This window comes from Apiospora aurea (genome assembly GCF_038362705.1).
Source record: "Apiospora aurea strain CBS 24483 chromosome Unknown utg000004l_segment0_segment0, whole genome shotgun sequence".
Taxonomy (NCBI): domain Eukaryota; kingdom Fungi; phylum Ascomycota; class Sordariomycetes; order Amphisphaeriales; family Apiosporaceae; genus Apiospora; species Apiospora aurea.
Genome location: NW_027117391.1, coordinates 684986 through 704500, shown reverse-complemented (window position 1 = coordinate 704500; position 19515 = coordinate 684986). Strand labels below are relative to the sequence as shown.

At 54.9% G+C, this 19515-nt stretch overlaps 7 protein-coding genes across 7 annotated transcripts; 3 read left to right on the top strand and 4 right to left on the bottom strand.

The window, feature by feature from the left end:
- Positions 1-1229: 1229 nt before the first annotated feature.
- Positions 1230-3511, bottom strand: PG986_005039 (GMC oxidoreductase; the record flags this gene model as incomplete). The annotated part of the gene is made up of 7 exons (XM_066841261.1): positions 1230-1259; positions 1320-1990; positions 2075-2173; positions 2254-2371; positions 2418-2605; positions 2686-2803; positions 2900-3511. The coding sequence occupies 7 exons, from the start codon at positions 3509-3511 to the stop codon at positions 1230-1232; spliced, it is 1836 nt and encodes a 611-aa protein (XP_066701123.1).
- A 1463-nt stretch (positions 3512-4974) lies between these two features.
- On the bottom strand, positions 4975-6202 carry PG986_005038 (uncharacterized protein; the record flags this gene model as incomplete). Its single annotated transcript, XM_066841260.1, has 4 exons — positions 4975-5320; positions 5388-5505; positions 5583-5964; positions 6050-6202. 4 exons carry the CDS (start codon positions 6200-6202, stop codon positions 4975-4977), a joined length of 999 nt encoding a protein of 332 aa, XP_066701122.1.
- Positions 6203-8547: 2345 nt separating this feature from the next.
- On the bottom strand, positions 8548-11033 carry PG986_005037 (transketolase; the record flags this gene model as incomplete). The annotated part of the gene is made up of 6 exons (XM_066841259.1): positions 8548-9233; positions 9307-9493; positions 9569-10153; positions 10213-10607; positions 10773-10783; positions 10858-11033. 6 exons carry the CDS (start codon positions 11031-11033, stop codon positions 8548-8550), a joined length of 2040 nt encoding a protein of 679 aa, XP_066701121.1.
- Positions 11034-11786: 753 nt separating this feature from the next.
- PG986_005036 (canditate alcohol dehydrogenase) lies at positions 11787-15131 on the top strand (the record flags this gene model as incomplete). Its single annotated transcript, XM_066841258.1, has 5 exons — positions 11787-11950; positions 12018-12145; positions 12218-12351; positions 14425-14850; positions 14925-15131. 5 exons carry the CDS (start codon positions 11787-11789, stop codon positions 15129-15131), a joined length of 1059 nt encoding a protein of 352 aa, XP_066701120.1.
- Positions 15132-15696: 565 nt separating this feature from the next.
- On the top strand, positions 15697-16495 carry PG986_005035 (uncharacterized protein; the record flags this gene model as incomplete). The annotated part of the gene is made up of 2 exons (XM_066841257.1): positions 15697-15842; positions 15898-16495. 2 exons carry the CDS (start codon positions 15697-15699, stop codon positions 16493-16495), a joined length of 744 nt encoding a protein of 247 aa, XP_066701119.1.
- Positions 16496-17125: 630 nt separating this feature from the next.
- Positions 17126-17853, top strand: PG986_005034 (uncharacterized protein; the record flags this gene model as incomplete). The annotated part of the gene is made up of 2 exons (XM_066841256.1): positions 17126-17265; positions 17376-17853. 2 exons carry the CDS (start codon positions 17126-17128, stop codon positions 17851-17853), a joined length of 618 nt encoding a protein of 205 aa, XP_066701118.1.
- Positions 17854-18102: 249 nt separating this feature from the next.
- PG986_005033 (uncharacterized protein) lies at positions 18103-19433 on the bottom strand (the record flags this gene model as incomplete). The annotated part of the gene is made up of 5 exons (XM_066841255.1): positions 18103-18225; positions 18288-18612; positions 18704-18979; positions 19059-19187; positions 19234-19433. 5 exons carry the CDS (start codon positions 19431-19433, stop codon positions 18103-18105), a joined length of 1053 nt encoding a protein of 350 aa, XP_066701117.1.
- Between the last annotated feature and the right edge of the window lie 82 nt (positions 19434-19515).

Below are 19515 nucleotides of genomic sequence, written 5' to 3'. Positions count from 1 at the left end.
GCTAAAGAGCCGGCGTTGTGGAAGGAGAATAGGGAATAGTCACGGTTCAGTCGGCATTTTGAAATCTTCTTCCATCAGACGTGCGGACCTATTAGAGCAACAGAGCGCGTCCCATATTCTGGCAAATGACGAGGTGGTGCATCGGCCCAAACCGCCTAACGAAATAAGATTCTGAACGCAAGGCCCGGATTTCCCGCCTTTGCCGCATCGTCATAGTCCGGGGTCAGCACCTCGGCATCAATTGCATCCTGGAGTAAACAGCGGTTGGGTAATGATTGACTTGGCGGCGACTCAGCTTGGGAATATCGAGAACACGGATACGGTAGGTCTACTGGTGGCAATGATACGTCATTTCATCCTTTTTGTTGGTACGGTGAAGCTCCTTTTACGAGACCTGCGAAGATTGCTCCATAGGCCCGGAGACCGGTTCCTCGGACTAACAAGAGTGAGTGAGTCTCGAAACCAAAGATCCGCCAATAGGGTTCTAGTCAAAATAGAGCCATAGCAGATAACGGAAGTGGTGCGTGTATCTAGCTGTGCCTGTGGTACTATCAGAAGCAAGCAAAATCCATTTCCCCTGGTTATGAAGAACCGGGGCGCACAAGCGGATTGTTTTGCTGGATGTAACCAATTGTGGCGCGTCTGCTGGCCTCCCGGTATGAGTCTAAAAGCAAAAGAACAAAGAAAAGAAAAAGAAGGAAAAAGCGCTGTCGGGGATGTCGACATCGGGGTTTGCTACAGCTCGGGTTTTGCTAACCATCGGCGCCGAAACGAAAGACGCGCATGAACATGCCATCGAGGGTTCAGGGAGAGGAGGAGGTCGATTCGAAGCACGTTGCAAACTCCTCGGTCGGCCCATGGACTTTCGACATCTCAGTTTTTACTGCTCAGCTCAGTTCCTGTAGTGCGCTTCATTGGTCAACATTGTAGGTCAATACCTCCTCGTGTTATTACAAACATTTCTTCTTCTGTAACAACGCATAGCTTGGATAGCAATATTGACCAGTAACATCTCTGGCCACAATGCCGGCACCATATCATGCTACCGGAAGACAGTGTCGCACTTAAGACAATCGCGGCGAGACACGCTCATAAACCAAACACACTTTCCTCTTTTGCACGTCTATCGCCATGACCAGCTCAAATGCGAAACTGACCTATCACACAAATGGCACGACCGCGCAAAATGTTGATATTCATGGCCGGGCTCCTCCGACATGCCACCTTCCTTATACATTCGACTTGATTATATCGGCAGCCTGGACATATATCAGTCAGCATCGGACCAAGTCAAAACGTGAGGAAAAAGAAAAGCATACCTTCTCTGCCATGCCATACGTTGGCTGACAAGTATTCGCCCCCGGCAGATTCGGCATGATGCCTGTATCAATCACTCGCAGATTCTTGACCCCGTACACCCTTAAAGTCTGATCCACCACGCCCCCCAGCTCCAGCGGCATCATCGCCGTCGTGCCCGCGGGGTGGTAGTCGCTCGGGTAGATCCCGCCCCCGCGGACGAGGTAGTCCGCAATCTCCTCGTCGGAGACGACGTCGGGGCCCGGCGCGGCGTCGACGGGGCCCAGGTCCTTCAGCGAGGTCTCAAAGCTGTACCGGCGGACCCATTTCACCATCTCGACGAGCACTTTGAGCTCGACCGGGTTGCTGAGGGTGCGGTAGTCGACGACGGGCTGCTTACCGAAGGGGTCCGCGGGGTCGATGTTGACGCTACCCCGGCTGAAGGGCTGGTTGAGGATCGGGTTCGTCGGGCCAAGGGTACCGTTGATTTTGAAGCGGGCGAAGACGGTGTCTTTAGAACGCATCGCGGCGGCTAGGCCTTGCATCTGGGCTGCGTAGCCCGCGACAATGGTTGGGTGCGTATCTTCTGGCAGAAGGGATGCGTGATTTTGAGTCTCGAGTTCGGTAGCCCAGGACTCGTAAGAAGACGGCGCGAAGGCAGTCAAGGGTAGCCAGGCTGCTACGTTCTCGATGGCTAGGGAATAGGGGCCTAAAGTGGAGATGGGTCCCGGTTAGTTCCGGCAAGGTGTAATTGGCTTTCAGGGGTTGTTGGACGAACCTGATCTGTCAGTCTCCCAAGACTCTTTTGCCCACTCGCGGAATGTAGCGTTGTTCAAAATGTCGAATCCGTTCGGGTGAATGTCAAGTAGTCCCTTAACTGTACCGTGCGGTGTCAGACATCAAAGCAACAAAGGCGACGCTTATGCTCGCGCCACGGCTCGTTCGGGTGATACTTACATGTGATGTTCGTCACAATACCGACATGGTCCTGGAAGTTCTGGCCTACGCCCGGGAGGTCCACGATGGTCTCGATGCCCGCCGCTTCAAGCACCTTCTTGGGCCCGATGCCGCTTACCTGCAGGATCTTGGGGGGTATGGATGGCGCCGGCGGCCATGATGACCTCCTTGCTTGCCTCGACTGTGAATAGTTCCGTGCTGTTCCGAGTCTGGAACTCGACGGCTTTGGCAGTCGTGCCCTCAAGGATGATTCTGCGAACAGTCGCTTCCGCCATGATGTGGTAGTTAGGCCGGTTGAGGTTCTCGTAGTGCGCGTTTAGAGCGAAGGAGCGCTCATGCTTGACGGGATCCACTGCATTGTTGACGTTTAGCAGCTAAGAATATATGCAGAAGAGAGTGCCATCGAGAGACATATTGCATAGGAAGACTTACTCAACGTTGGGAACCAGTAGACGCCGGCACCACCAGCACCGCTGTCAACTACCCGTTCCACCCCCGGCATTTCGTCAAATGCGGCAACCATTGGGTCTAGACCTGGGTATTGGAACGTCTATCGAGTAATCTCTGTTAGTAATCCATTCTGGTGTGCAACTGGCATGCTCCAGACAAATAGAAACAAAACGCATGAAAGCCGAAAGCCACTCACTGGCCAAGCCGCATGCAGCCTCGACTCCGAGCCCCAGTACGACGCATCCCAAGTAATATTGAACCGCTCCGCCACCTCCTTGGGCGGCGGCGAGAAGTTCAGCGCCTTCTTGAAGTACGGCAGGATCCCCTCCCAGTTCCAGCCGAGCGCGTCCTCCTCGAACAGCTGGCCCCAGCGGTCGTAGTCCTCGGCGGACCCGCGCAGGTTCATCATGCTGTTGACCCCGGAGCTGCCGCCGACCATGTTGCCGAGGACGACGGGATAGGTCTGGCCGCCCAGGCCCTGCTGGGGCGCCGAGGTCAGCTCGAAGAGCGGCTGCGAGGGCGAGCCGCCGCCGAGGACCGGGCCGCCGCCCGCGACGGGGAGGTACGCGGCCGGGTCGGCGAAGGGGCCGGCTTCGAGGACGAGGACGGTGGCGTCCGGGTCCTCGGTGATCCGGTCCGCCACGGTCAGGGCGGAGGTGCCGCCGCCTACGAAGACGTAGTCGTAGGCGGGTAGCAGGTCCGAGACGTCGGCGATCTGGCGGGCCTGGTGGACGGACTTCGGGATCGCGAAGCCGCGCGCACAGGAGGCCGCCAGTGCCAATAGTAGGGAGGAGCGGGATACAGACATGGTTTTGAGGTTTACTTCGGTGTGCTGGGAGAGACGAGAGAGGTGCGGCTGTGATCAGCCATTGAAACAGTGAATGGTATTCAGAGTCACAGAGAGGGTAAAAAGACACCCCATCGACGAAGTATTTGTATTCCACGAGGCTTCCCCTTTCCCCTCACTAGAATTGATCTGCATCGGCATGCAACTATCTGGAAGGTACGCTGACAGCTTGGCAAAATGCACATGTTCTTCTTCGGGCCACTTCCCCGCGGGGAATGTCGTACCTGGTTTGAGGGGTTCGAGGAAGGCGCCCAGTCAACTGCCAGACGCAGTGTGACTTATGCACAGATACCCAAGGCCGTTGCAGAAGCCAGGTTTTGCGCTCCGTTGACTGAGCTGGAAAGAGAGTCTCGACCGTTGAGGAAATCGTCACCGGCTCCGAAGGTAGGGTTGCCTTGGACGGCTTGGCATGCATGCCGGTAAATCATCGGGAATCTAGTATGTCAACGCGGCTGCAGCTACATCGGGAAGGCCCGGATGTGGTGACAATACGAACTGCTGCATATCACGTCTGCACAGGAGATGTCCCTATGTTGTGGGGTCGTTCGTCTTCGATCGTTATCCGGGTAATGGCCGGGTGATGGTGTTGGCATTTGTAAAAAGGGGGCAATTAGAGGCAAGGTTGTCGGAATACTCCGCCGTCTGACAGGCACTTATCTCCGGCGAGTCTAAATCCCGGAAGGCCGAGGACAATTGTGCTGCCCAGCTGTAGAAGATTTCCTTTTGGCACATATGGCGGTGGTGGTGAAGACACTTGGCGTGCGTGACGCAATGACGGGGCTGTTGAGTGCGGCTGGGTTTGTCACGACATTGACAGGTGGATTGGCAACCGGCCCGACATAGCCTTCGTGTCTCTCAGAGTTTTTAATTCCACATATTCCGACTTCTTCAGGCCATCAAAAGTTTCAGGAGGTCAAGTTCGAGGTGTCCACTGGGTTACTGGCGCCATTTGCTTCCACCGGCCTACAGCTGGACAGCTTCGTCTTCTCTATCCCGGCATGCAGACAAACGGTTCTTGAACAAGACGACTCATACAAAAGCTTACACGCTCTCGTTGCCGATGCTTATGTACATAATATAATGCACTGGGAAGGTGAGACGTTGGGCATTGAAGAACTTTAAATCGTAATGGTATGAATTTCGAATGGCTTTCAACATTCTGGGAATCCCACGTGTTACTCTTCTTATCGTACATGGCGGCCATGCTTGGAAGGGTATAGTGAGTCAGACCACCCTTTCAAACCACCTGTGCTATTGACGTATGACCTCAACCACCCGATACGGACCTCCTTTCATAAGCCATCGCCCCCTGGACGGTCGGCTCTGCACTGTGTTCAGAGACATATTATAACATCATAACTCGGTCTAATAACCACAATTATACCCGTAACCACCAAAACCTATCACTCGCTCGCAAACTCCCTTTAAACCCGCGAGAGCGAATGCGACTCGCTAGTGCTCTTAGCGATCGAGTCCCCGCCATTCGTCTGAATCGGGCCCCCACCGATCGTTCGGAGCGCGAGCTGCTGGTGGCTGCCGCTGTGCTTGTCGTGGGAGTGCTTCTGGTACCCGCCCCGTCGGCTCATGCGCATCTTGCCACCGGTCACGCAGGTGCGGAACAGCGGCAGCACGACGGGCACGGCGATGCACAGCATGGTCAGGTCGGCCTCGACCGTCGACCACAGGACGGTCTGGACGGAGCCGGCGAGGATGTCGGCGCCCCAGAAGCCTTCGACTTCGATGGTGCGCTTGATGCCGGAGGCTGCGGCTCTGTTGTTTTGAAAGGTTCTGTCAGTATCTGTTGGCTGCCTGTTCTCAGCGGTAAGTGAAAACCTACAGGATACCCAGGCTCATCGTCCCGGCGACTAGGTATTTTTCGCCCTTGGGCATCTGCAGCTGCGGGATGAAGGTCCACGGAAGGACCGCGAAGGCCAGGTCGACGAACACAGTGTATGCTATGAGACCATTAGCTAGACTTCCTCCAAACACTCACTCTCGGATCACAATGCAAAGAGAAGCAAAGGTAACTCACGGTATAGGATGTACGGGTACACCTGGATCACATTGCTGCAAGAGCCAGGTTGCTGCCTATTCCAGAGGTACGATCTCGGCTCGCAGGCCAGCCAGAAGACGAACACCTGGGCCGCAGACAAGACGCACATGAGGATCATGACGACCCAGATGAAAATGCGTTGCCAGCGCATACTGGCCGCCATGAGCCTCAGCAGTAACAGTCCCAAAGACACCTTCGCCAACGCCATGGTAACGGTCGACACGGTGCTCGCGGTGATGAGCCACAGGACGGCGTTGGCGATGTCGGCGGCGCGGCCGGACATGATGAGGCCCTCGAGGGTCTGGCCCCATCCGTACTCGGCCGAGACCTGTAGCAGGGCGCCGGAGATGCCGGCGAAGACCTGTGGTTATGGAGATTTCGTTGGTCAGCTTTTGAGTACACTGCAGAGGAGGAAATAGTCGTGTTCGTGATGTGTTGTGACGTACATATGCCGCGATATAAAGATAGTCATCGTTTCCCAAGGCGGCGAGAAGAACTATGCGTGTATAGAGGCGCAGAAGAAGAAATATCGTGAGGACCCCGAACATGACCCAGACCAGGCCCATGGCCTGTGGCCCTTCGCCGCTCATGGCTAGCATCTTGGCGGTTTGAGGACGAGAACGTGTCGCGAAAAAGAAAACAAAAGATAAGTTCATCCGAGGAGCCGCAAAGGAAGAGGCAGAGGTGTCTGGTATTGATCTTAAGTGTTCCTGGATGGTTCACCACCACATTAATAGCCTTTCGGGGGCCGAGAGAGCTGAGACCAAGACCTCCACGAGCACCATTGGGGTATTTATTAGTAAGAAGGGGAGGAGGCGGCGAATAAACGAGAGGTAAGCCTTTGAAGCCCAATCCGTTTTGGTATAGCACAGTCTGCTATATCTGGCCCACGAACCCCCTGCGTACCGCGTGCCGGGCTCCCCATGGTGTTCCCAGATTTTGACGTGGTATTTTTGACCTCGTCGGCAATTGTGCGCTATCCCCTTTGATCAACTCCAGGGATGGCCATTGCCGGGCCGGGTGCAAGCACGATGGAGCAACGCAAGCGAGAAGTGCCCAAGTGCCGTGCTGCGTGGAGAAAAAAGGTATGGGGGCATAAGGGAAAGCCATGCTGTAGAGCCTGTTCCTTGCTCGGGTGGGTCGCGATAACCTCACCCTTCAGGGCTGGTCCTGGTAGTTGATCAGGCTACACAAGTTGCACCAGCCTAGCACTGGACCATTGCGCTGCAACCTCGTAGAGCCGCGGGCGTACTTCCGGCAGCTCCTTGTGAACGTGCTATCGTGTTGAATAAGAATATTGAGACAGACAAAGTCGCAATTCCGAGTCAGTGAAGTCGTTGTTAGTAAGCTAGGGGACAAAGCTTCCACACCTTCCTTGGCTTTCTGGTATGATAGCCAGGGCGATGCGGATGATATGAATTGACAAAAGAAGGAAGATTCATGTAATCATTTTGAAAGTAGAATGCAGTCAATGGCTTTCGGTTGCTCCAGAGGGTCAACACACTATATATGCCAGAAACCTCGAGCTTGGGATGAAGCCGGAACAAAAGTCAAGCCTCGCATTTGCCTTGAAGAAGTACGCTGCATTCCCCAAAGTTTAATATGGGAAAACATCGTGCCGAATCTCCGATGGCCTATCGGCGGTCACGGCCGGGGGGATCGATCTGCTCTTTGCTTGCGTGCATTAGCCCAGGGGGTGGACTTCGGGGACTATCCCTGTGTGGGGCCGAAAACTATATCTGCCCGCTAAAACAAACCCCGGTGGATATCATATAGCTTTATAGGTAATTAACGCAGGCCATGCTTGCATTGCTTCAGGTGTTTGAATACCACATCACGTGGTGATTGTTGAGGCGAAAATTTTCAACGGTGGCTGTTGTATTGTATTCCGGTCCCGTCATCGCAGGAACGACTCGATCCATCCTTGGGCTTGAGGGTCGATCTCTCACCATTTTCCTTGCTGATCCGGGCTGTCATGAATCGAACACCTACTCCTCCCCCTGGCGGATGCGATTTCGGTTACAAGGGAGTCTCCTGTATTCCGTGCCAGTAGCCCACTGGGGATGTGGGAACACAAGAACAACAACAACAAAAAAAGGTTTAATTCTTCCCGTCTCATTGCCCGTTCCATGGGCTGGCCAGTACTTCGGACTCCAAACCCGCGATACGGCGTCCTCAGGGTTGAATAATTCCCACCTGTACCGTGCAGCTCTGCCGTATCGCATTGTTTCTAATCATTCGTGACAAACCTTATCTGCAATAGTTCAAAGTTTCCTATCACCGGCATCCCATGCGCTTCCTTGCTCCCTTGTTCCGAGATAAAACCGCAAGGTTTCCTGTTTTCTTCCGAGCGACCTGACTAGGAGGGAGGATTCCAACGGCCGGAATACAACTTAGAGTTACCACCAAGACCTTACGATTGAAATCCACTTACCACATATGCTCGGGAATTTCCCATGTTGCTGTCAAGTTCGTCCCGATCTCATCCAACCCAGCAACGACATCGGCCGGAAGAGAACCATGCTCGACCACCGCGGGACGCCAGCAAATTATCCAACACCCGACCCGTCGCGCGGTACTTCGTCGTGCAGTACCGACGCGCCCACTTCAACATGAATTTGCTGTCATCGAAGCGTGAACTCTCGATCCTACCTCTGATAAGCATTGGGTCATCAGCTGCTAGCCCCGAGGTGATGTATCCGTTCAGAAACCCGCCGGCGTGGGGGCTGTGAGCAACGAAGATCATGTCGTGCTGGCGGACGACATCCATCACTGCGCCCTTGTGGTGCCGCTCGGTGAGGTTGCAGTGGCCTTGGTATACGCTGACGATGATGATGATGCTGATGATGTTATATTAGTGTTTAACAATATTATAGTGATTATGTTTTCTTCCTTTCATAATGTAACGATATATATGCGATATACATGTAACTCAATACATTCCTCAAATCTCCACAAACTCCCGCCTCAACATTTCATCCCCCTTGATCTTCTCCAGATACCCCAACACCCTTTCCGTCAACGTCCCCACATCGAACCCAAAGTACCGATACGCCGCCGTCCCGGGCAGACTATGCCCGAACCGCGTCACGCACGCCGCCGCGTCTGCGTACCGCTCCCACCCATTGGGCGCGTACGGCTCCAGCACGACGGCCGGCGTCCCGTGCCGCCGGAGCGTGGCCCGCCTGTACCCGAGCGGCTGCGCCTCGAACAGGCGCTGGCAGGGGAAGCTGACGACCCGCGCCTCGACGCCGTGCTCTTCCCTCAGCTTCCGCGCGACGCCCACCGCGTGCGCGAGCTCCGCGCCGACGCCGATGAGCGTCAGGGCCGCGGCCTCGTTCTCCTCGAGGACGTAGGCGCCCCGCCGGACGCCGTCGCGGCGCGTGTGAAGGGCGCGCTGGGGCAGCGCGTGACGGCTCGTGGAGACGACGGTGGGCGTGTCCCGGGCCGCGAGCGCGGCGGCCCAGGCGCCGGCCGTCTCCTCGCTGTCGCCGGGGCGGATGTACAGCAGGTTCGGCATGGCGCGGTAGAGGGCGGCCAGCTCGATGGGCTGGTGGGTCGGGCCGTCTTCGCCCATGCCGATGGAGTCGTGGGTGGCGTGGTGGATGACTTGGAGGCGCATGAGTGCGCCTGCGGATAAGTCTGTTAGTCTAGTTGCTTCTTTTTGGGGGCGGGTGGGATAAAAATATATTCTACGACTTACCCATCCGTACTGCCGGAGCAGCGTAGAGGTAGAACATGAAGAACGAGGATGTCACGGGGACGATGGTGCCGGGCGAGAAGGCCGCCAAGCCGTTCCAGATGGCGCACATGGCATGCTCTCTCACGCCGTAGTGGATGTAGCGGCCACCGTAATTGCCATCGATGCCGCAAGAGGACCGCAGGTCGGGCTATGTGTGTTATGTCAGTCTATCGCCGCTGAACGTTCGCAAGACACTCGAAAGACTTGCGTTTTGAAAGTCCACTTTCCCAGGCCAGATCATGTTCACCGACGGCGATAGATCCGCCGTCCCCACCATGAAGCTGTCCAGCTCCTTCGCGATGGGGTTAAACACCAACCCCGAAGAAGCCCGCGACGCCGTCGCCTTCTCCGGGAAGCTCTTTGGAATCAGCTCCTCCCACCCGGCCAAGTCCCCCTTCACTCTCTTCCAGAACCTCTCCGCCAGCTCCGGGTGCGCCTCCGCATACCGCGCCACCAGCGCCTCCCACTCCCGCACACGCTCCTCCCCCCTCGCAGGCAGTTCGGCGAAGAAATCCCGCGTCGCCTGTCCCACGACGAAATGTCCATCCGGATCGAACCCGTACGCGCGCTTCTGCGCCGCGACGTCCTCGGCGCCGAACGCGGCGCCGTGCGCGACGGCGGTGCCCTGCACCTTGCTGCCGAGGCCGATGACGGTGCGGACGTTGATAAAGGTCGGCTTGTCGGGGCTCTTTTTCGACTGTTCCAGGGCGCTTACGATGCCCGCGATGTTGTAGCAGCCGTCCTGGATGTCGAGGACGTCCCAGCCGCTGGCGCGCATTTTGTTGTTGATGTTCTCGGTGTTTGTCATCTGGGGGGTCGTTTGTTAGCCATTAATGCCAACCAAATTTGAAGGATATAATTACTCACATCCACGGACCCGTCGCAGGTGATCTGGTTGTTGTCGTATATAACGGTCAGGTTGTTGAGCTTGAAGTGTCCGGCGAGCGAGACGGCTTCTAGCCCGACGCCTTCTTGCAAACAGGCATCGCCGATCATGCACCACGTATGGTTCGAGACCATGTCTAACCCCGGGCGGTTGAAAGTGGCGGCCAGGTGCTTAGACGCCATGGCCAAACCGACCGCGTTGGCGATTCCCTGACCCAGCGGGCCAGTGGTGACTTCTATCCCTTCATGCTCAATCTCCGGAGGACCGGGGCACAATGCGTCGTACCTTTCGGAGTGATACGACTTGAGTTGGTCAAAGGTCATATCCTTGTAGCCGGTGAGATGCAGGAATTCGTATTGGAAGATGCATGTGTGTCCTGTAGATAAGTGTTAGCTGTACACGTCTTGGGCAAGTATATGAATGCGGTCACGGTTGGGCTTGCCATTGGACAGTACGAAGCGGTCTCGGTTGAAATACGTCGGGGTGTGTGGTGCATAGCGCATGACGTATTTCCAGAGTGATACGCCTATCGCGGCCATACCGATGGCGCCTCTGGGCGGTTTGGCGTCAGCACTTCTGCCTTTCTTCTGGTCCGGGACACTGCCGAGGGCAGCTTCGGAACTCACCCCGGATGCCCGCCCTCAAATTGCTGACATAGGTCTGAGATGAGGAGTCGGAACGTCTTCAATACGGTGGCGTGCGACTCCTTTTCTGCCATCACAAGCTCCTGCGAGCTGAGCCCATTGTTCTTGGTCGGCATGTTGACCGGCGTGTTTGCTTCGTGTAGGACGCCGGGTGCCATGATTATGTGAATATCTGGTTTTCGGTAACCTGTGCAGCAGTGATTCACAGCGGCTTAGGTTGAGAAATAGGTGGAAGTAAGTAATAGAGACAAAAAGCCACAGGTCAACGGGATTTCGGTACATCGGGACGCGACTTTGGACTTTTCAAGTCCCGAGATACGGGGTCGGACCCGGCGACTAACCCGGCAAACGGTTAAACGCATTGCCTGCCACCAAGGACTTGAGTAATGATGACCTATCGTGTGACGACCAATGCGCTCTTCGTTCCCCGCGCGGACACATCCCGATGGTCTCCAGACAGATGCAGTTCCCCCCAGCAAGCGAATGTCGGGCGCTAGCATCAGATCTGGTGGTGGACAGCCGGGGTTGCGGGGAGATCTCCGCACAGAATTGCCACAACTGGCGGTGGTTTGGGGTAAAAAGGGGAAAGCTCTGCAAAGTTTTGAGCAACCAAATGCGCTGAGGTGCGGAGACTCCGCGGGTCAGTCAGGGGGCTCGGGTCACCAGATCGGGCCATTCCGACAGCACTTGCGGGGAATGAAGACGGCAAGGGAACGTGTCTTACTCATCTGTGTCACGACCTTGGAGACATGCTTCCTACCGGCGGTCCCAGAAGCAAAAAGACAAAGAAAAAGAAAAACTGGACGACACACCCTTTTTTTGTTGTGTGGTAGTAGTAAACACAACCGGCATCACACCCAGTACCTGGCCCCCTAATCTCTGTGGCAGCAGACCGCGACCAAGTTCTCGCTATGGCCTCCCCGAACAACAAGACGCAGCATGTCATCAAAGCCTCGCATCCGAATCCGTCGTTGCAGGTGACGGCGGATCACCAGATCAAGATGGTGGAAGCCCCGGTAGAGGAGCCCGGGCCGGGACAAGTTTTGCTACACATCAAGGCCACGGGAATCTGCGGGTAGGGGTTGCCTCAACCATAGCACAATGAAACGTCAACAGGAAGGTGCTGATTCGTGCCCATCCAGGTCAGACATACACTTCTGGAAGACCGGCCGGATAGGGTCGCTCGTGGTGGAGGGCGACTGCATCTTGGGGCACGAAGCAGCCGGCATTGTCCTGAAGTGCGGGGAGGGTGTCACGGACTTGGACGTCGGTACGTGACGGATTGGTTCGTCAGAGACGCAGAGAAGGAGAAGTCACTAACCAAACTCACGAAACCACCCAGGCGACAGAGTGGCGGTTGAACCAGGCGTCCCGTGCGAGAAGTGCTTTCTCTGCCGAGAAGGCCGCTACAACCTTTGCGATGACGTCCGGTTTGCCGGAGTATACCCCTACCATGGAACGGTCCAGCGATACAAGGTGCACCCGGCGAAGTGGTTGTACCAGTAAGTTATGTTCACTTTTGCTTTGGGTTTCCCGCGGATAAGATGCAACCCCTACTGGCTGCCCCCCCCCTTCACTGACCCCCTAAAATAGATGTAAAAATCAATAACAACAGCAATAGATAGGTCAATTAAGCAATACACACTGCATTTTAAGGTCTGTTTCGGCTCGTGCGCACTACAATAGAGTCACCCTCACCACCAGCTCGATTTGCATTAATTTCTATTACTTTACCGGCGCCCCTTTTCGGCCTTTTCCTTAGCCGACCTTCCCGAACATCCTTTTAAACCTCTCTGATGTTTAATATATAAACAAAGCTTTTATTAGGGTCCTCGTCGACCTTTCTTTTTTTTTAAACTCTTATTTTCTTTAGATTTACCTTTAAACCGGCTTTTTCCTGCTTTAACCGGCCGATCCGGGCCGTTAAATTATTAATACTTTTACCGAGCTTCGTTTATAGCTGTTTCTTAGTAGTATTAAAGTATATTACTTTTTTATTAAGCACCGCTATTACTAAATTTTTAACTTATCGGCTAGTTTTAAGTGTTACTACCTGCCTTAGCCCTTTTTAAATAGGCCGGCGTGCATCCTTGGCCTTATTAACGTTATCGATAGCTCGAAATATAGTAGCTTTTTTAAGTTTATTATTTATCGGTTTATTTATATTAATCGGTTAAAGCTTTAATATTAATTAATTATTAATAATAATACTAGGAGTAAAAGTAATTTTTCGAGCTTTATTTTAAGCGCGAAAAAAAGTTTCCCTTTTTAACGTAACTATTATTAGTAATAACGTATATTAAATCGAGCTCCCTTTGAAACCTTTTTTTAACACTTTAAAATAATTAATATTTAAAAGCTAAAAAATATAGCTATTATATAATAATAAATAAAGGAGTTAAACCTTAACCTTTAAGGCCGCTAATATAAAATCCTCGTTAATATAACTGCCGTGGCCGTTTAAAATTAGTAACTTTTATTACTCGGGGTTATTAAGCTAAGTAAAAAGGATAAATATCTTTTTTAGCCACTTTAAGGTAATAGGGTTAAAAATTTACCCTTTAAAGGAAGCCTTAAAGGCTTAGCCTTTATAAGGGCAGTTAACCTTATCATTATCCTGAGAGAATTACTACTATTATACTGATTAGCCTTTAAAAATAATTAAAAAAGGCAGAAACTTTTCGAAAATATTAATATACTTTAAAATAATTACCTACTCGCGGTTAACGGCGTTATTACGTATTAATGACTTATAAACGGTAAATTCGATTATTATAATACCCTTCCCTATTATTATCGCAGTTCTTATTTTATCGGCGTTAAATTTAAATCGAAGGGGTATATTATTAATAATAATAGTATTAAATTAATTAAAAAACCCTTATATAACCCCGTTTAATATATATACGAAACGCTGGAAATCTATCGCTTTAGTACGTATAGTCTTAAAGGCCGGATAACGTTTTAAAAAACGGTACACCCATCGTTTACCGATAAGGTAATCGACCCTTTTTATAAAAAAGATACGTTAAGCGTATATACGAAACAGCCGGTACGTTAATGCGTAGCTTAAGCTGGCCTAAAAAAAGGCCTATTTAATTAAAAAAGTCTCTTCGGCAAAAGTGAATAACTATAAAGCCTTATATTTCTCTTTTTTACTAAAGTTTTCCTTAATTCGGTTACGAAAAGTGCTCCTATTAACGTTATAGTCTTTGGCCGTACAATTAATGCTTCCGCCGGCCAGCACGGCCTGGACCGCCTACGCAATACGAGCTTCTTTAGTTATATTGGTAATAGTGAAAAGAGGAAAAAAAGAGGAAGAGATTAATCTACTTTAATTGACAGACGAGTGAGATTTAACCCCTTTATATACTGTTGTTGTTGCTCAGGGGCTCTAGAATCATCTGAAATCAGGAGGGGTCAATCAGAGGGGGGGGCAGCCAGTAGGGGTTGCATCTTATGGAGGCTATTGCCCGGGCTAATTCATAGCACACAACCATCCGCAGAATCCCCGACAATGTCAGCTACGCCGAAGCAGCCCTCTTGGAGCCCCTGAGCGTCGTCCTCCACGGCGTCAAGACCGGCGGACTCAGTCTCGGGCGACCGGCGCTCATCTGCGGCGCCGGTCCCATCGGCCTGCTCGCGTTGGCGGCCGCTCGGGCGTCGGGTGCGCACCCGATCGTCATTACCGATCTCGAGCCCAAGAGGCTGGAGTTTGCACGGGGCTACATACCGTCCTGCATCACCTACCAAGTCAACCGCGACTCGTCGTCCGAGGCCAACGCCGCGGCTGTGCGAAAGCTGTTTGGGGATGACGAGTACTCTGCGCCTCCCACGGTACTGGAGTGCACCGGGGTGGAGAGCAGTGTGGTCCTGGCCACCTTTGCGGTGAGGAGGGGCGGTGTCGTCTGTGTTATTGGGGTGGGCAAGTCGGTTATGAACAACTTGCCCTTTACGCACATCTCTCTCGCCGAGGTAAGTAATCACAGCACACATTCTTTTTCCGGCGGTTCTTTCCTCGGTAAGATCCATGCTAACGGCGGTGCAAGATTGACCTTCGCTTCATCAACCGATATCGGGATACTTGGCCCGCAGGGCTGGCCTGTTTGAGCGGTGGCGTATTGGACGTGAAGAAGCTCGTTTCCCATGTGTTCCCCCTGGAAAAGGCCATGGAAGCCATGGATATTTGCTCCGACCTGAAGAACGGGAGCATCAAGGTGCAAATAGTGGACGAGGTTACAGCGACAATAGTGTAATTCCTCCGAACGGCTCCAAAGATCTACCCAATAGGGACAAAAGGAAGATGAGCATCGTGACATTAAGCTGCTGCCTTGTGCAAAAGACTTGGCGGAACCGTCCCGTGGGAAGGCGACAGCGGACCTTGGCCCGTTCTCGGCTCTATTCCCCGGCCCTATTTCCCATCCCATTCCCCCTGTGCCAATCAGCGCCGGGGCTGGAAGGACGAAAAAGCAACGAGGGTGAGTGGCCCATGGTCTGCACCCCACAGAAGTTGGGCGCCGCAATTTCAGACGTAGCCATGGTGAGACCATGTCTCGATTGGTGGTGCCGCCCGTCCCGGCTGTGCCGCTGACCTGGGTCGCACTTGTCGCCTGTCGCGAAGGCCGGGCGGTTGTCTAGATAAAACGGCAGGGTTTCCTCTTCGCTCGATTGCGAAGAACGTCGTCGTCGTCGTCGCCAAGTCGCCAAGCACCACCACGTTCGCTTGATCGTACATACATAAACATAATCCCTACGGCTTAGTCGCTCTTTGATTAATATCTAATAATCGCAAACAAGCCGCATAAACACGCGCCCGTCCAGATGAAGTACGCAACTATCGCCGCCGATGCCGCTCTCCTGCCCTTGGTCTGGGCGTCAGCTGATTTGGACAGCCGCAGCAGCAAGACGTACGAGATCAGCAATCTCACGGCCTCGTGCTACGATGCCTACGAAACCCATTACTGCGTGTCCGTCCGCCTCCCCTAATGACTCAATCAAACACTGACAGTCGGCAATATACAGGTGGGACTTGATGGTGTCGGCCAGCACCAACCCCAACTTCGGCGAGGGCGTCGAGACCATGTGCGAGAGCCCCAGCGGCGCGCTGATTGGCTGCGACCCGGGCGAGTCCGGGTCCTACAGCTTGGCGACCAGGGTGCACGAGCACAACAACACCCTCCTCGTCACGCTCAGGTCGCACTCCGACGAGGCGAGGATGGCCATGCCCCTCGAGGACCTCGTCGCGGTCGCCGACCCGCCCGAGACCATGTACGGGGGCAAGAGCGCCATGTGGTCGTTCAAGGGCGGCAAGGCCTTCGTCGTGCCCGCGCAGGACCTCGACGTCACCCCCGACGACCCGCCCTTCATCGCGCCCAGCGCGGTGGAGTGGGATCTGGCCTCGGCTTCGGCGTCGGGCATTGCGACGGCGGCGAACGGGGCGCCCACCAAGAAGGCGTCGTCGTCGACAGTCGCCTCGGTGACGGCTGCCCCGACTGCGGACCCTGAGCCCTCTGCCACCGACGCTGCGGCTTCGGCTTCCGCCACGCCCAATGGCGCCACTCGGGAGGGCGCGTTTGCCGGTGTCTTGTTTTCTGTTGGTCTGATGGCTTTGGTCTTCTAGACCCCCCCCTTTTGTTTTTTTAGTAATGTAGACAGCTCTTATCTAATCTACCTGGACAATCGCCAAGGACGAAGGAAATGGATCATGCGTCCATGCATGAATGATCCCGGCGATTGAGCCCGGATCTGTCCATAAAGCGGATGCTGGCCCGTTCTCGGCTCTGATCCCCGCCGGCGGTCTGGGCATTTTCGCGATAACCCTGTGCCAATCAGATCGACGCTAAAACGCAGCGACCGTGAACGTCCCCCCACAACATTATCTCGGTAATAATCGGTAATATCAAACTTGCCTGCACTCACGGTGAGACTTTTCCAGATTGGTGCCGAGTTCCGGGCTGCTGCCTGTGATGCGGAACTGGGTAAGTAAGCACTAGGAAGCGCATGTCGGTCGGCATGGCGTGTTGTTTTGGTTAAGCGAAGGGCGGGCGGCCGGGGTTTTCTGTTTAAATAGGAGAACAGGATGCCTTCGTCGCTGGATTGAAAGGAAGCTGCCACCCGTTGTCGCAGTCAGTCGCTAATACCCAGCCGGACCATCACCACCTTCGTTTTAATTAATAATTTTCCAACTCAGTCACTCTTTCACTAGTGCTCGACTTAAAATCACAAACAACAGAACGTGCCTGCCGCCAAGATGAAGTCAGCAACCGCCGCCACCCTCCTGCCCTTGGCCTGGGCCGCCCACGTCGGCGCCCGCGAATCGACCGGCCTGTCGTACTCGATCAGCAAAGTCGAGGCCGGATGCGCCCCGATGGACGACAAGACCTATTGCTAGTTCGTCTCCCTCACTCACTGCCCTTACCTGCTGCACTCGCGCGTACACGCACCTATTTGGTGACGTTTTACTCAAATCGGGCAACGACAACAACTGACACCTCAAATAGCTACTACCTCATGGTCTCCAAAAGCGACAACCCCGACTTCGGCGTAGGGTGCCAATCCGGCGGCGAGAGCCCCGACGGCGCCCTGCCCGCCAGCGACAAGCCCTGGGACTGTGGCCCTTACACGCTCGCCGTCTCCAAGACGCCCAACAACAACGACGACGGCGGGCTCGTCTTCCTTCTCGATGAAACCCGCAACCACACGACGGGCACCTTCACCGTCCGCAAGGACGACTGGAAGCTCACGGAGACGGACGACGGCGAGAAGAGCCAGACATGGTCGTACCGCGACGGCAAGGCGTTCGACGTCGAGGTCGAGGGCGCGAGCACGACGGCTTCGGCTTCGACGACAGCGCCTCCGTCGGAGACGGCTGCTTCTTCGCCTTCGGCCAGCCCCAGCGATAAGCCCAGTGGCGCAACTCGGGAGAGCGCACTTGCTGGAGTCGTCTTCTTTGCTGGTCTCATGGCCTTGGTCTTTTAGACGTAGCCCGGAAAAGAGAGAAAGAAAAGAGCCGCGGGCTACAAAAAGGAGAGACACGGGAAGGAGAAATTGAGGGGGGGCAAGAGGGGAATGGAGTTCTTCGCGGCCTATCCCGACCTCTCCACGAACGGATCGCAATATCACTACCTGCATGATGGAGCTGTCGGCACTAGTTCCGGGGATTGTACTCATAGTGAGATATCGTATCTCAGACCGTTCGTATTTCAGCTACTTGCAGCCGAAACTCTTCTATAGACCCGGAATCTTCCACCCGCCAGGGCACAACTTCTGAAACACCTGATCTGGATCGTACTTGATCGCGACCCGCCGCATCTCCTCCACATTCTCCGCGCCATAGCTCCCAATCACGTCCTGCGACGCGCCGGCATAGTTCATATAAACCCAATCCATAAGCCCCCCCTTCCGCCCTCGACTTCCTTTGCCGCAAAGTCCCGGATCGCGTCGACGCAGCGCTGGAGCCTCGGGTGCGCCCACCGGGCCTGCTCGGCCGTCTCGGTCATGACGACGAGCTGGAACAGGACTGCGTCCTCGGCGATGCGCTCGGTGCCCATGATGTTGCCGCCCGCGGCCGCGGTTCGTTGGGATACGGTGCACGGGACCGGCTGGAAGATGCAGTTGGTTATGAAGTTGCCGTCCGCGACGTAGGCTTTCAGCTCGGCGACGAGGGTTTCGTGGAGGTCGGTGGCCTTCTTCATGATCCGCTCGTCGTTCTTGATGCAGAGGGTGAACCAGGCATCACTGCTCGTGCATGTTATGACATTGAGGACATAGAGGCGGTGTAGTAAAAACACAATTGGAACATCAAGCCAGTAGGTAGGTAGCCACTTACTGATAGTTGGCCGGCAACGTGATTTCCTCCGCGAGGGCAGCCATGCTGGTCTCCTTGGTCATATCGACGATCTTGGGCAGGGCACGCCAGTCATCGAATTCCGGCCCGCTCGGGTCGTTCGCAGCCTGGAACACGGCCGTCGACCCCACGTTGGTGCCAAAGTCCGGGAAGTACCCGAGCACGGCCATGAGGTAGCTGTCCTGGGCCTGCCCCTGCCCCTGAAGCTGGGTGAAGTTCCGCACCGCCCGGACGATTTGGTCCGTGGCTGAGTCCGGACTGGCCGCGATCCCGCCCCAGAAGAAGGCCCGAGGCGCCGACGTCGCCGGACCTGCCTCCGGGAACAGCCCGTTTATACTTGGCCAGCTCGCCATAGACGTCTCGCCAGCGGGCGCCGGCGCCGAAGCGCACCGTCCCGCCGGCGGCGTCGTACGCGACCGTGTCCAGCAAGCCGAGGCCGACGGTGACGCCGCCGCCGGCAATGTCGCTGGCGCCGGGGGGCGGGCGAGTGGCCGCCGCCGCGGATCGCGAACGCGGTCTTGGACGAGGCCAGCTCCTGGAGTAGAGAGGCGACCTGCGGGGCCGAGCGGGGCCGGGCGATGCAGGAGGGCGCGAGGCGGGCGTTGGCGGCGTGGTAGGAGCGCTCTCGGGTGCCGTAGCGGTGGTCGGCGGGGAGCAAGATCTCGAGATCTGCGAGGGATTTCAAGACGGAGGGGCTCGGGATATCCGCCATGACGTGGATAGTAGGTCGGAACGGAATATGTAGTTGGTAAAGAATGCCTCATGCAAGAGAAGGATGGGAAGTTATGTAGATT